The sequence below is a fragment of the Ptychodera flava genome, chromosome 17 (genome assembly GCF_041260155.1).
Source record: "Ptychodera flava strain L36383 chromosome 17, AS_Pfla_20210202, whole genome shotgun sequence".
NCBI classification, from domain to species: Eukaryota; Metazoa; Hemichordata; class Enteropneusta; family Ptychoderidae; genus Ptychodera; species Ptychodera flava.
In genome coordinates, this window is record NC_091944.1 from 3,162,166 (window position 1) to 3,177,938 (window position 15,773).

At 35.9% G+C, this 15,773-nt stretch overlaps 1 protein-coding gene across 1 annotated transcript in view; it reads left to right on the forward strand.

Moving 5' to 3' along the window:
* LOC139115174 (sperm-associated antigen 1-like) overlaps window positions 1-7,215 on the forward strand; it is a 32,831-nt gene extending 25,616 nt beyond the window's left edge. Inside the window, exons 19-22 of the mRNA XM_070677093.1 lie at window positions 576-681; window positions 1,087-1,161; window positions 2,594-2,689; window positions 3,083-7,215. Coding sequence (XP_070533194.1) covers window positions 576-681; window positions 1,087-1,161; window positions 2,594-2,689; window positions 3,083-3,183 — 378 coding nt within the window. The 3' untranslated portion in view covers window positions 3,184-7,215. The remainder of the gene's footprint in view (window positions 1-575; window positions 682-1,086; window positions 1,162-2,593; window positions 2,690-3,082) is intronic.
* The last annotated feature ends 8,558 nt before the right edge of the window (window positions 7,216-15,773 follow it).

Sequence of the window (15,773 nt, forward strand, 5' to 3'; positions counted from 1 at the left end):
AATGCCCAGTAGTGCTCAAGGATGTCAAAGTGCTGTTGTGCTTTGCAGAGAAGTATTTTGTCCATGTAGTTCACAAGTCAGTAATTCATTGCCGAATACCAGTAACTAGTATATTTTCCATCGTGAAAATTTATTTCACATGTACATGTGAAACATTTACACTGTCCAACATCAACACATACCATTTTCCCACCATATTTCTTACTTTTTAGGTTTCAGAACTTTGCAGAAAAATCGTTGTGCCATGCAATAATAGCGGTTATAGGTTTGTTACAAATTATAACAACACATGTGTGACATGTTGCTGCTGCTGGCAGAGAATTAGACAATGTTTAGTCTCTGTACATCTGTCTTTATCGCCACATTCAGAACATCTGTGATATCAAGGTACAATTTTCACAATGTCTTTAACATAATATCCCAAAATCTTGTCAAAATTTTTGGACAAATATTTTCTTTTGCATATGAATGATGTAACCCAGATATTATTAGAAATCCAGGAAAATCACAGACTCCATGGTAACAGTGGTATGTTGACGAGTCTCTTACCAATGTGTTCTATGACATTTTCACAGGCCACACCATATGAGTTCATGCAGGCATGGATGTCAATAAAAGGCAAAGACACAGCTGTCTATGCAAAACTTCTGAGACAGGTCAAACCAGACGAACTTCCCAAAGGTAGCTTATATCTTTATTCAAATTATGTTTAAATACTTTTTTGATGTATGTAATATTTCACCTATCCTGAGAGTGTTTATTTTTCTCCATCATTAAAAGATATCCAGTGATTTCCAGTGCATAACTATTGGTATTTAATCAAAGGTGAATAACTTCATCTTTTTACCAGCTAACATTAATTATACTTAGCCCAATCTTCTATAAGAAAATATTTGGCATCCTTAATTACACTTATAACAGATGAAAAGAACATACTTTTTCCAGTGTTTCAGCTTTGTTTGTAAAATTCCCTATTAACTACAATTTCTGAGTCAATATTTGTACTGTGTATCAATGTTTAACATACTTGGCATTACTCGGCATTACACGCATCTCCTTGATGATTTTTTTCTCTCTTTTTTTCAGTTTTAAGTAACAAATTAGAAGGGGACATGTTGACAAAAATTGTCAAATCGATAGCAGAACATTTTGTGGATAAAGGTTGGTAGTGTGTGTGTGTGTTCAAAAAATTGACCAATGCCTGGCAGCAAGTATGAACAAAAACCATTCTGTATTTTGTGGTTCCTGAACCAGTAACAATCCTGTATTCTATAGTTCTAGTCGTGGAGTCTAGTTTGCTAGTCTGGCAGTCTAGTTTGCTAGTGTGGCAGTCTAGTTTGATATTCTTGTTTGCAAGTCCTACCAGTACTATCTAGTTTCTTAGTCATGCAGTCTAGTGTGCCAGTCATGGAGTCAAGTTCAGTCCTGTAGTCTGCTTTGTTAGTCCTGCATCTAGTTTGTTAGTCCTTCAGTCAAGTTTGCTAGTCCTTCAGTCTAGTTTGCTAGTCCTTCAGTCTAGTTTGCTAGTCCTTCAGTCTAGTTTGCTAGTCTAGTTTGCTAGTCCTTCAGTCTAGTTTGCTAGTCATTCAGTCTAGTTTTCTAGTCCTTCAGTCTAGTTTTCTAGTCCTGCAGTCTAGTTTGCTAGTCCTTCAGTCTAGTTTGCTAGTCCTTCAGTCTAGTTTGCTAGTCCTTCAGTCTAGTTTGCTAGTCCTCCAGTCTAGTTTGCTAGTCTAGTTTGCTAGTCCTTCAGTCTAGTTTGCTAGTCCTTCAGTCTAGTTTGCTAGTCTAGTTTGCTAGTCCTTCAGTCTAGTTTGCTAGTCCTTTAGTCAAGTTTGCTAGTCCTTCAGTCAAGTTTGCTAGTCCTTCAGTCTAGTTTTCTAGTCCTGCAGTCTAGTTTGCTAGTCCTTCAGTCAAGTTTGCTAGTCCTTCAGTCAAGTTTGCTAGTCCTTCAGTCTAGTTTGCTAGTCCTGCATGGATTCTTTATCATTTATTATGAGTACATTTGCACTCATCAGTTTTCCAGATCAGTGGAATTGCAAATTCACGCATCCAAAAAAAAAGTTTTAATGTCCATGGAACTTTGGTCACTTTATTTTCTTGCTCCTGCTGTTGAGATACTAGTACAATCATAGCACAGACAAAATTGTGATCTATCATTTACAAATATTAGGAAAAAATTCAGCAGTATTTTTACTTGGAAGTAATCTTCGAAATTATCGGTCACTCTTTAATGAATGACACTGTATTCAAGCTCAAACCATCACTGAAAGAAGAAAACTGTATGGACACCCTCTCTTTAATGGCTACATTTCTGTTACTATTACACCAATGATTAAATATCTTAGAAGAAAAATATTTTAATAAAGATGTAAAATTTTAATAAAATATGCTATTTTGCTCCAAAATACCTTATGGCAATGCATGTAGGAGTTTACAATGTAGGTTAACATGAGTGTCTGAGTGTATGTCTCTCAGTCCATCTCTCCACATCATCAAACTCTCCATCAAAGCATATTAGTATGTTACATATCATAGAATGATGATAGCAATTTGATGAAGTGATTATATTTGTAACTCTTACTTCTTTCATCAGGAGAGGAAGATCTTGGCTATCAATACTTGACAAATCTGTGCAAAGCAGAGCGATTTCAGGTTGTGGCCATGTTTCTAACTGACAGGGAAAAACGCAGTAAGTATGAAACACTTATTCATGTTTGCATCACTTTGACTCAGTAGTCATTACCTCAAGAGAGGTATTCAGCAATCTTGTTTTGTGAGAGTGTAGGAATTCTCAAACCTCCTGAATGTGCTGTTTTTCTGAAATCTCTTCATCTTGCAGGAAAAATGTTTCAATCAAATATATTAATCATATTTGAAATGATATACTTCTTTATGTGATGTTAAAATGTTGAACATCAATAACATTATAATAATCAATAATAGTATTTTCATAGTTTTCTCCATAGAATTAATTGAAAAAAATAATATTGTTGGCTAGCAATCTCTGTTGCCCTCTCTTTGTGCACAATCAATCATTGCACATGTACTGATTATTTTGTACGTTCATTTGTTTTGCCTACAGGTGTGAAGTCTGTGATCAGCAAACTAACAGCTCATTCTTCAAGCATGTACACTGACAAAAACCTAGCTGAGTTAATGTCAAACTACGGTGTCGCTAGATGAAGTTTACACTTATATTAGTCTTTAGCTTTACCTTCCTTGCCTCTCAAGAAATATTATTCTGTTCACAGGAGATATTCTGATAGTTTCCTTCACCAGGGATATTCTGATAGTTTCCTTCACCAGGGAGGTCAGATACTAAAGGTAACTTGGCCTGACCTGGTTAAAAAGTGTTTCTAGACATTGTGTGAATTCAGGGCAAAGTACCCTCTTGGTGTGGTACAAAACTGTGAACATCATATGTCAATAGGGTGCTTTTTGATGTAAAGCAAAGTTGTCATTGTATTCTTAATGCAAAACCAAGTAAGATTGGGTTTTTGTAAAAGAAGGTTAAATTTCATGATGAAATCTGCCTTTCAGATGAGTAGGTGTTTGTCTGTGTATTATTCTAGATATACAATGTACACTGGTTTTGACTACCTTTCAAGACTTAGCAAAGTATACCTTGATATCTGTGAGTAAACCACTGACCCAGTACATAGAGGCCACTCTTCCCTCAGAATCATACTCACTGTTAGTAGTAGTATAGAGTATTCTATCAATGGTTGAACCCAGAATTTAAATAGACCATGATACAAACAAAACCATGTGCACAAACACGCATGGCATTATGTGTTTCCATAAATGTTTGTACACGTGGGTTTGTTTTTATCCATATCATATCATCTCTTTTGCATACTGAGTGTACCGAACACTGTGCATTTTTTTATTTCAGAGTAAAATCCATTCCACAACACTTTTTTCAATCAGTTCAAATATTGTTTGTCTGCTTTCTCAATTCATTGTCTTATGGAGCAAGAGCCTGGAACAAAATATTTCAAAAATTTCACCTGTTCAATCTATGGCAAACATAAACTGAAGTAGGGTTGGGCATGGTCACTGCACAAAGGTTTTTTGATATACTGGATTGTTTGAATGTTGCCTGCAAAATGCAGCCAGATATTGCCATACTTGCAGGCATTAACTCACCACTTGTACATCACAACAGTTACACTGCATATACGTATTGTGAAATCTGATTGTTTAATTTCTTTGCAACAGACAGTATACTGTATGAACGTTTATAACACAACAAGACTGCAGGTGATTTGAATTTGTGGAGCTGAGAAATCAGCCTCAAGCTGATTAAGGTTTTGGGTTTAAATAATTCAAAAGCACTAGAAATATTCTTGTATGTTATGTTTTAGCCTTGTCAATACTAATGATATTTGTGACGTCATCTCCCAGATTATTACTGATAATGTATCTGATTATCCAGCATTGTGGCCCAAATGTATTCTACATCTACAAATTCACCGGCATTGCCAAAACTGTAAAACAATAGCAATAATGTACTCACTTCTGGCCCATAGTGGACTCAATTAAACTTTGTGCACTCCATAATGTATTTGGCTTTGCCTTGTACATTATGCCATGGAAAGTTTGCTTTCATCCATCATGGGCCGGGAAGGGGTACATTGTTGCTTCAGTGTATAAGTGAGAAAAATAGGAGTGAAAAGTTGTCATTGTACTGTACAAGAAACACAATTTTATCTTTTGTGTAAGATAATTTAGATGAAATATTTACTTTTTATCTGAAGTTCAGCATTTTTCTATAAGTGTCAAGTGAAGGTGCCATATGCAAGACATCCTGATGTTAGTTGTTTCTTTATTGCAAACTTTTTTATCTTTCTTTGTGCACAATCAGTACATTTTTTGTTATTTTGACAAAAAATTAAAAAAGCAGTGTACCACTGAGAAACCAAGATGAAATCAGAAGGTCAAAAGTAGGGTTTTGGATAAAGTGTGTACAGTAGTATTTTTACCCAGAAAAAAGAGCTTAAGTTCAGAGTGATTTTTTTTCTGACGGATGTCTCATAGATTGGTAGAGATTACCATGACCACCAGTCTGACTCTCCAGCCATAAATTTTGAGCTGCCAATTCAAGATAGTAATTGCCCCATTTTCAGACACACATCTGTAAACATTCTCATGGAAATACCCGTATGATTTGCAAGCATAGCATTGCTAGATGTGTGATGCACCTCGGGTATTTGACAGTGTCTGTAGATTTGAGAGTGGTGCACATGATCAGGACTGTACCATATCCTATCTCAGTCATGAGAGTGCTAACAACTCTATGCAAAAAGAAAAGAACCAGGCAAACATTTTTTGATGTCATAAACTCGACAGCCCTTGTGATATATAATATTTGCTCTTCAAAATTTTACAGGCAATTTATTCTGAGTAGATAGGTTCAGTTCAGGAATGTTCCTTGTTGACTGTATTTCTTTGAAGAATAATGCCTCCCTGGTAAGGTATGGTAGATTAATGACTTCAATGTAACAGATTGACTTTAAGGGTTGGAGTTCCTGTTGCATCTTGCAGTCTATAGTGCAAATCTCCCACATTGAAAATTGATCCTAGCTGACACAAATTAAGCCAGAAGGTGAGATGTCATTACAGGGAAAGTCACATTATTCGGGTGCCATTTTGATTTGTTCAAAAAGTTTTGGATATCGGTTAGTAAGTAAAACATCCCCAAAATACTGCCCCATAAGAATCTTTCACATTTTCTGGCAAGTTTTACTCACATCTTCAACTTTGAATGTCTATGACCATGTAAACTCTTCACAGTCATTGCTCTGTTTTGTTACTTTAATATTGTTTTTGCAATATCTGTAAATGAAGCTCATCCCTCAATGTGAAAAAAGGCGGCATGTAAGTTTTATGTTTAACATAGTTATGAAGCGTTTTAAATGTGAGAACGACTTCATAGCTCCATCAGCTTAAGAGATATGGTCTTAACGTCTTGTTTCTATAGTCTAAGTTAGACCACAGAAAAACAGGAATGTGGTAGATGTTTTACAAACACATGCATATGGACAGTCATTATGATAACACAATCTATTTTGATGTGAAAAAACCATCGTAGACGGAGGAATGGTTCTCAGCTGGCTTTAGAAAACCAAAATCTGTAATCCTGTCTAGTCTCATGCTTCCATCCCCATTTCTCTGTGAGTGGATGCAGCCCAGTCATTGTAAACAATAGGATAAGTACATTTCAATAGTAGTGGAAGGGGTTACAGAATGCCAAGCATTTGACCAATTTGTAAATTTGTACTATGAGTGTTCAATAGAGCAGAAATTTATGTTTGATTGTATGTGTGGCTATCTACTTTGCACGATAGTTTAGAGTTACTTCATAGGGCAGCAGTAGTTTTTGTGTAGGTGTTGTAACCATGAATTTGATGGTTTGCATACCATGCAACTCTAACAATTAAATATATCTGCTATTTCAAATAAACTTTTTGCAGTCCCATGTGCTGTAGTCTGTTACCTTTGTCATTTTGTGGCCTTATTCTATCCTTAATCTGTATTTAGCTTAGAATGCATATATAAAGATCCATGCTATAGGCTCACAGTTCCTTAGTAAGTTACTTTGTCAATGCACATTTGCATACACATGTGAAACTGTATTTATTCATTGAAAATCAGTACCGCTATACTGCATTGCTGTTTTAGGGGGTTTTTTGGTACAGCGATCAAAGTGAAAATCCATGAAATAGACATAAAAAAATGAAGCTGACTAAACCCCTTCAATGTGTGGCCAACATGGCTGGTGACAGAGTTCCTTTAATGTAGCCCACTTGGCTGTTGACTGAGCTCTTTAAGTAGCCAGCTTGATTGGCTAGTCAATCCAAATCTTACTGCAGCATGAACAAAGGCCACCATGACACTGGCAGCTGTCAACAGTCCATATTGTAATACCTCCGTACTGTCATCTTCTGTATCTGCACTATAGCCATTTTTGCATTTCTGTTCGTTTTGTGATTTTCAACCTGATTCTTCTCTACAAATTTAGAATTTTACCTTGATTTGCAGTTTCTGAAAGTGTAAGTTATTTACGAGTGTTTACTTAGTTTCATTTTCAATCACAAATGAAAGGTCTTTAACACTGCTGTAAAGAATTGTATAAATCGAGTTTGTGGATCAGTTCTTTTTTGATGGATATTTGTTTACACTTTATTGCTTTATTAAATGGTTGTATCATAATCATATACCTGTGGAGTGATTCTGTTCATTTGGCACATTTCCCGGTGATTCGTCAGTCAACAATTGGTTTTGTTGGCGTCCTTCTGTATGGATGCAAATTCATCATATGTGTCTGCCATCTCCACCCTTTTTCAAGATGAACAAAATTGCAAATTGGCAATTTTTTGGTCAAGATTAGTTATTTGGTAATCCCCCAGCACCCTAAAATCTATAACGTGTGGGTTCTTTCTCTACCCACAAGTCAATGTGTAATTAACATACTCTGTTCTGGTTAATGGTGATTATCGTATTGAAATTTTCACTGAACACATGGTAATGTTTTCAAGAACACACTTGAAACTCGTTGATAGACCTGTCAACACAGGTAGCATTATTACAGTGTGTGAAAAGACTGATCCAGTTAAGTATGAGTACACACCCCTCTCTGATACACTGATACCATGCTGATGTGAATAAAACTTCAATCTTAGGTCACACTTAGATAAACACATGCACTGGAATTGATCAAATATGTTTCCAATAAAGCAAAATATTTACGCATTTACAACCTACATGTACATGTATCTCATATACTACCAGTACCTGGAACTTGTTACAGAAAGACATGAGGTTTGCAAACAAAACTGACAGAGAAATGTGTCCATCACTCGCATTATATAAATTGATGGGCCTTGCATGGGTAGCATGGAGACAAAGTGGAATATATCAACAATATGCACTTTAAGAGTCACACTTGAATATTTTATCTATGAACTTCTTTCATTGATATGAATGCTGATTATCAGTGAAAGCGAGGGGGGCGGGGAAGAGAAGAAACTCTGAGGGTAAATCAAAGTCATAGATAGTGGAGGGGAAAGACTCCACTGTCCATGGTCTTGTTGATATGACAATACACGGAAAGACGGAGTGGTGATATGTGTACCTTTCTTTTAACACAAGTGACTGATTGTTTGAAAAGCACCTTGAAATAGAACAAAATGGATTATCCAAAACAGCTTCAAATTGCATAATGTTGCTGATTTGTCAATGCCACTGGTGTACTGGCCAGAACAGCTGATAGGGAGTAGGTACCCTTCTGACAGAATTCAGACATGAAAGTCACTCCTGCCTGAAAATGCCAGTCACATATATTGGAAGTTTTTATCGTTCACTTTCTCAATTACACATTAAAATGTCAAATATCATTGTGTATTGTATCATTTCAATTCACACTGCCATGAAAAGGCTTTCTTTAGTGAAATTATTTGCAAATAAAATTTTAAAAAGTCTCCATCTAGAAACATACACTGGTGAATTTTGAAACTGCAGGATTCAATGGTCTTGTAATCTGTAACAGCCAGGCTGTGTTCATACAGGCAGATGCTTTTACTGTGCATGCAATTGTGTCATAGAATGGCATGCCTTGCAAGCAATGTGATATGAGACACTGTGGTGACAATCTACCTGTGTTCTACATTGTGGTGTATCTTTGGACTAGATTACAAAAGAGAAAACTTATCAAGAGAGAGGTAAATTTTTAGAAAATTTTTGCCACTTGTTTCACAATACTGTATATTATTCATACTGTTAAACACTTGGTGTCAGAAATTGTACGGAGCACGTAAAATATGTCTTCGTGAATCCCCCGCACTTTATGAATAGTTCTGACATTTGGCACTATGGTAACACACTTGCTGATCAATGCAACACGAGAGCAGGCATTCAGATACAAGAGTCTGCAGTTTGGAAGATTAAGGCGGTTTGTGTTAAAAAAATTGACTGCCCTCACATCAGAGAATTTAGAGGTTAGGTTGTGGTAGAGATAGGGAGGGGTCAACAGTAGACATGAAGCTCTTTCATGGAGGGACCGTGGTTGCTAATACTGACACAAAGTGCTTCCTGGACAATCTACTCAATGCATCTACAGCTAAAGCAGTTCATACACACAAATCAATATAACTCCTTTATGTGGCAAGTTTTACCTTGAGCAGAAAACAGAGTCAAAGGCAAGTACAATTTAACAAAGATTATTTTAATAATGCCATCAATCAAAGCACTTAAACATCAACTCAATTTGTTACAAAGATCGGTTTTTTAAAGTCAAATTTCAGCCTTATAACATTTTTTGAGATGAATCCTCGATTTGTCTCTTATTTAGCATAATCTGAAAGCAATCTATCTGATCTTTAAATAGAACATTAAATCTAAAATATCTAAACCATCAACTGGGATGTTTATGTTTGAAGGTCTTGGGAATTTACAACGTCCACAAAAAACCAAAACTGACGAGTTGAACACAAGACACATGCATAAAAATTCTAATCTCTACTACCTACAAAGGGAAACTTCCTGGTTGTTAAAAAAGATGGAACCATTCAGCCCTAATGAAGACAAATCTCTCTATCAGACAGTAGCGTCAATAAACAGCACTGCTTCAAAGCTCAATGTCCTCAAAAAAGTATCGCCATCATGCAGCGCCCTCTCTAGTTGGAAGAAGTGACAATAAATTGCCAGATTTGTGTTTTGTTTAATGCATGGCCTTTGTGGTACACAAGTGAAACCTGAAAATGTGTATGGAAAACCTAGAACTTACAAGAAGTGTGTGAGAAGATGACATCATCCCTCCCTCCCACCCTGTCCCCCCCTTAAATATTTCTAAAACCCTATACTTGTCAACATGATAACCTAGTGTGCACTATTTTGTGCTCCTTTGCATTAATGTCTTTCATTATAATACATGTGAAAACAGTGCCATTGCACATATCATCAATCTTCCATGATTCTGCGTCCAAATGCTTCCTGGTTTTTTTCCGAAATGTCACTTGTAGAAAATATCCTGGAATATCATCTGAAAAGTACATAAAGCGATTAAAAAACTAGTGGATGCAAGAATTTAGCTTAGCTGGAAAGCAATGGGCTGCTAATGTGATATTGAGTACAAAGATAACAATAAATAGGATTGATGCCATCGTATCAAATATTTGCATGTGATAAATAATGTACATATGACACTGAAAAGAAATTTTGGCAACTCCCCTGATTAAAATTGGACATCATATATCACAGATTCTTGTGGTATGGTCACTGAGTCTTCTGCTCCATAAATAATCACTACATGTACATGATAGGGATGGGCTATTTAGAATGGATAGAATGCATGACACTTTTGTCTGGAATACCACATCACTTATCCATTGTAGCACTGACACATACATACAGTATATGGGAAATGCTAACAATTGTCAACTCACATTTATTCAGACTTTATGCATCCTTGAGTTCATCTGGTGTTGGCGCCTTCGGGTGCTTGTTTTCAAAATGCTGTTTGTATGTTTTGAGGTCTGGCATCTGTGTCTAGAGTTCAGGATGAAAAGAGAGTATATAAGTCAATTCCTATAGACCAGCACTGTTGACCTCGGGATGGGGGTGGGCAGGGGGTTGGGATGCATTAGCTACTAGTCAATCGTTTTTTAAGACCCTGATCTTGACAACATAGTTCACTGGAGTTATTGGACCAGAAGAAAATTATTCTGCAATCATGACAAGGCACAAGAAGTGCCATAATTTTTTCAATCCAAAGCGGTTTACCAACACAAGATAAAAGCTATACAGAGATCAAGAGGCTGATATAATGAAATCACATACTGTTTTACAGGCACACTCAAAAGTCAATACACAAGTTAAAATACAATTATTATGAGCATGGTTATTACGAAAATACCACAAAGGATGCATGAGGAAATAGGTACAAACAAAAGGAGGGTGATGTCAGCACAAATGTCAAAGTGAATACTTTGTGGTATTTTTACAACAAGTCATCGTTGATGACACAGTCCCCACTTGTTAATGGGTATTTTGATTACAGGTCCTCAGAGAGGATAGAGTCCTCTTCATTAGGTCTGTGATACAAATACTTTTGAATGAATTCGCTTGATACATGTCTGAGTTATGGTTCAGGACATGAAAAAATCGTAACAAAATGGTCGCACAGTGGCCATATTGGATCGCATCACAAAACAAATTGATGTGCATAGCTATGACATAGGTCAATGTCCTTGTACCAACTTTGAATAAAATCGGTTGAGATATGCCTGAGTTATGGCTCTGTACATGAAAAAATCGTAATAAAATGGCCGCACAGCGGCCATTTTGGATCGTATCACAAAACAAATTGCCGTGCACAGCTATGACATTTGTCAATAAGCTTGTACCAACTTTGAATAAAATCGGTTGAAACGTGCCTGAGTAATGGCTCTTTACATGAAAAAATCGTAATAAAATGGCCGCCTGGCGGCCATATTGGATTGTATCACAAAACAAATTGACGTGCATATCTATGACATTGGTCAATGTCCTTGAACCAACTCTGAATAAAATTGGTCGAAACATGCCTGAGTAATGGCTCTGTACATGAAAAATAGTGACAATGTCACTGGTCGCTCCCATATAGTTATCAAAACAAGCTAAAATCAAGCTAAAAGATTTTTTTATCACAAATAGAAACAATTCCCCCAATAAAATAAAATTACACAAATTTCACCAGAATTTGATCAAATCTTACTGACGTCACCCGTAAAAACCTCTACACTAAGTTTCAACTCAATCGGACGTGTGGTTTCAGAGTTAAAAAAAAATTTTGATCAAAAATGAAAAAATAGCCAAAAAATGCAAATATGCAAATTTCACCACGATTTGCCCAGATTTGAGAAAGGTCACTCCTATGCACTTCCATACCAAGTTTCAAATCAATCAGACTTGTGGTTTCAGAGAAGATTTGTTGACCAAAAATGGGAGAAAATTACACAAAAATTCATGAAAAATAGCAAGTCCAAGATACTGACCCAAGATGTGCACAATCATTTCAGGTCAGCCCAAAGTACTTACATGCTAATTTTTCATCTAATCTGCTCAGTGGCTATTGAGATTTTCAATAAAATGTAAACTTGTAAACATATATACATATGGCTATGGGAGCTAACAAACGACCCAATGGTCGACAGAGCTCTGCTGTGTTATGAAGAGAGCAACGTTTTGTGACATATGTATTGATGAAGAAGGTTGAGATCTTTGATAGCTCATTTCAGGATGGCCTGACCTAAAATGGCAAATTAGCTGCAAAAATACAAAATTGATGATTTCATCATAATTATGTATAAAATGTATACCAAATATCAAAGCTATCACATGAGTAACTTTTGAGAAACAAATATTTTGACCAAAAACGGCAAAAACTGACCCAAAAATACAAAAATTGAAGATTTCATCAAATTTCACTATATCACACTAAGAGAACCCCCAGGAACCTGTATACCAAATATCAAAGGCATCAGACAAGTAGTTTTTGAGAAACACATTTTTTGACCAAAAATGGCAAAAATTGCACCAAAAATACAAAATTGTAGATTTCATCATATATTCTGTATATCATATTTAGTTTATCTGTAGGAACCTGTATACCAAATATCAAAGCTGTCAGACGAGCTGTTTTGATGAAATAAATTTTTGACCAAAAATGACAAAAAAATTCCTTAAAAATACAGATTTGCTTATTTCATCACAATTTGAACAAATCCAAGTTGGGCTATCCCTAGGGACCTGTATACCAACTATCAAAGCTGTCAGATGAGCGGTTTTGATGAAATAAATTTTTGACCAAAAATGACAAAAAAATTCCTTAAAAATACAGATTTGCTTATTTCATCACAATTTGAAGAAATCCAAGTTGGGCTATCCCTAGGGACCTGTATACCAAATATCAAAGCTGTCAGACAAGCGGTTTTGATGAAATAAATTTTTGACCAAAAATGACAAAAAAATTCCTTAAAAATACAGATTTGCTTATTTCATCACAATTTGAACAAATCCAAGTTGGGCTATCCCTAGGGACCTGTATACCAAATATCAAAGCTGTCTGACCAGCGGTTATGAAGAAGGAGATTTTTACCAAAAACGCCTTTTTTGGCACTAATTTGCATATTTTTGGCAATGACAACTTCATTTGAACAAAATCTCATCTACAGCCCATCATCCATGTACACACCAAATATCAAGATGAAATGTGCAGCGGTTTTGGAGTTTTTGATGTTGACGGACAGACATACAGACATACAGACATACAGACATACAGACATACATACATACAGACATTTTCCTAGCCTATAAGAATAGCTTCCATTGCCATATATACATATGGCTATGGGAGCTAAAAAATCGTAATAAAATGGCCGCCTGGCGGCCATATTGGATCGTATCACAAAACAAATTGACGTGCACAGCTATGACATTGGTCGATGTCCTTGTACCAACTTTGAATAAAATCGGTTGGAACATGCCTGAGTTATGGCTCTGTACATGAAAAAATCGTAATAAAATGGCCGCCTGGCGGCCATATTGGATTGTATCACAAAACAAATTGACGTGCATATCTATGACATTGGTCGATGTCCTTGTACCAACTTTGAATAAAATCGGTTGGAACATGCCTGAGTTATGGCTCTGTACATGAAAAAATCGTAATAAAATGGCCGCCTGGCGGCCATATTGGATCGTATCACAAAACAAATTGACGTGCATCTGTATGACATATGAAGTAATCCTTGTACCAAGTTTGAATGAAATCGCTCCAGGCATCTCAGAGATATCTGCGTGAACAGACGGACGCACGGACGCACGGACGGACGCACGCACGCACGGACATGACCAAACCTAAGCTTATTATTATACATCTTACATACATGACAGGGGCATCAAAATTGGCAGAGTAATAGTATTGACTGTTTTTGTACAGTGTCAACATTTTGTCTTGTATGCAATGCTATTCATATTCAATTGCCAGTCTGCACAGAAATGAAAGCAGTTACTTTCCCCTGGATGAACTTGTATTGCTGTAGAGAGGGATGGAATTTCATCAGACTGTTGTGACTCTACCACCTCAACTTGTAAAATCCATACACATGCTCTCATCATTACCTTACACACTGTACAGCTGTAAATAAGGGCTTTCTGGGCCGCTGCCTTTTGGTCACTTTTTTTTGCCATTTTCTTCTTCTTTTCAGCATTCTTTTGCTGGGATTGAATTTTTTGCTGACCACGCGCCATTTTTGGCTTGAAAACTGCCCCACAGAGAAATCTATAAAAAAGTGAAAAAGTGATTGCAATAGTAAATTTTACCAAATTAATCCTCTTTCTCCCAAGTTGTATTTATTTCTATGGTTTGTCTATGGAGCCTGGTAGAAAGTGGATTAAGCAAATTGTGTGTAAGCTTCTGCTGACAGAATTTCAGGCAAATTTTGTCAGTTTTTGACATGTTTCCATGGAAGGGAATTTTTTTCAATTTTCATAAAATACAATGGCAACAAAGACCCATTTTCATTCATTATTCATGTGATCATAATTTAGAAAATGTGGTCATTAAGTTGTAATTAGTTCTACTATTCAATTGTGTGTGTTCATGACAGATAGTCATCTCCTTTGAAGTCATCCTCATTGAAGTCAGAGAAAGATACTCATTTAAATACAATATCAGATATTAACAAATCTCCAAGGTTTTTGTCTACATGCTTAGGGACTGTCTCAGATTGTCGCATAAGTTCAAGAAACGAAATTTCTTCATTTACATCAAACCCCTCCCCTAAACGAAAGTTCAAAAGTTCGAAATATTAATGTCTGCCACAGAGCATGTTGCATTTTGATCTAAAGAGTATGTATCCCTTGACCACATTACATCGTCAAGTAATTGATCAAATTTCAGTACTGAACATAGCATGACACGAATGATGTTGGAAACAGGTACAGCAAATTTTATCAGTTCAAAGTTTGCAGTTTTTGTTTATTTTCACACACAATGTAAAGAGAACTACCGTAATCACAAAATAAAAGTGCATAAGTGAAGTTCACCTATTGAATGGAGGTAAAACCCCCTCCCCCTATAAACGAATGAATCTCACTTTCTGAACTTATGTGACAATCTGAGACGGTCCGTTATCTCAACTAAATATTACTTCATTGAAACTAATAAGACATGTATCGTATACTTTGAAGTGGAACATTATTTAGATCAAGTCAAATATCAGCCATGGTACTAAATGCCTGTAGTGGTAATAACGACTGATGATGATGATGAAGATGATGATGATGATGGTGATGATGATGAAGATGATGATGACGATGATGTTGTTGTTGATGATGATGATGACAATGATCACTATCATTACCACAATTTTTATAGATAAATTCTTAAAATAAAACATCCAACAATGCAAAAGAGGAATACATGAAGTGAGCTTGAAATGTTACATATTAAAGTACAAAAACACAGATAAAGAATGGACATATGAAGTGACTAACAACTGCTAGAATAATTAGAAGTTGGAATAAATATAGCTGTGAAGAAGAAAACTATAACTGATTTTAAAAAGAAATTCACAGAATGTAAATACACCATTGAATGTGTGCGGTACAGTGAAATATCTCCTGACTAACGGTGATTATTACTGAGTACATTTTGTAAGATTAAGACCAACTTTTAAACAAAGTAAGTAAAGTTAAAGGATAAACATGATTTGCTTATCATATAATAA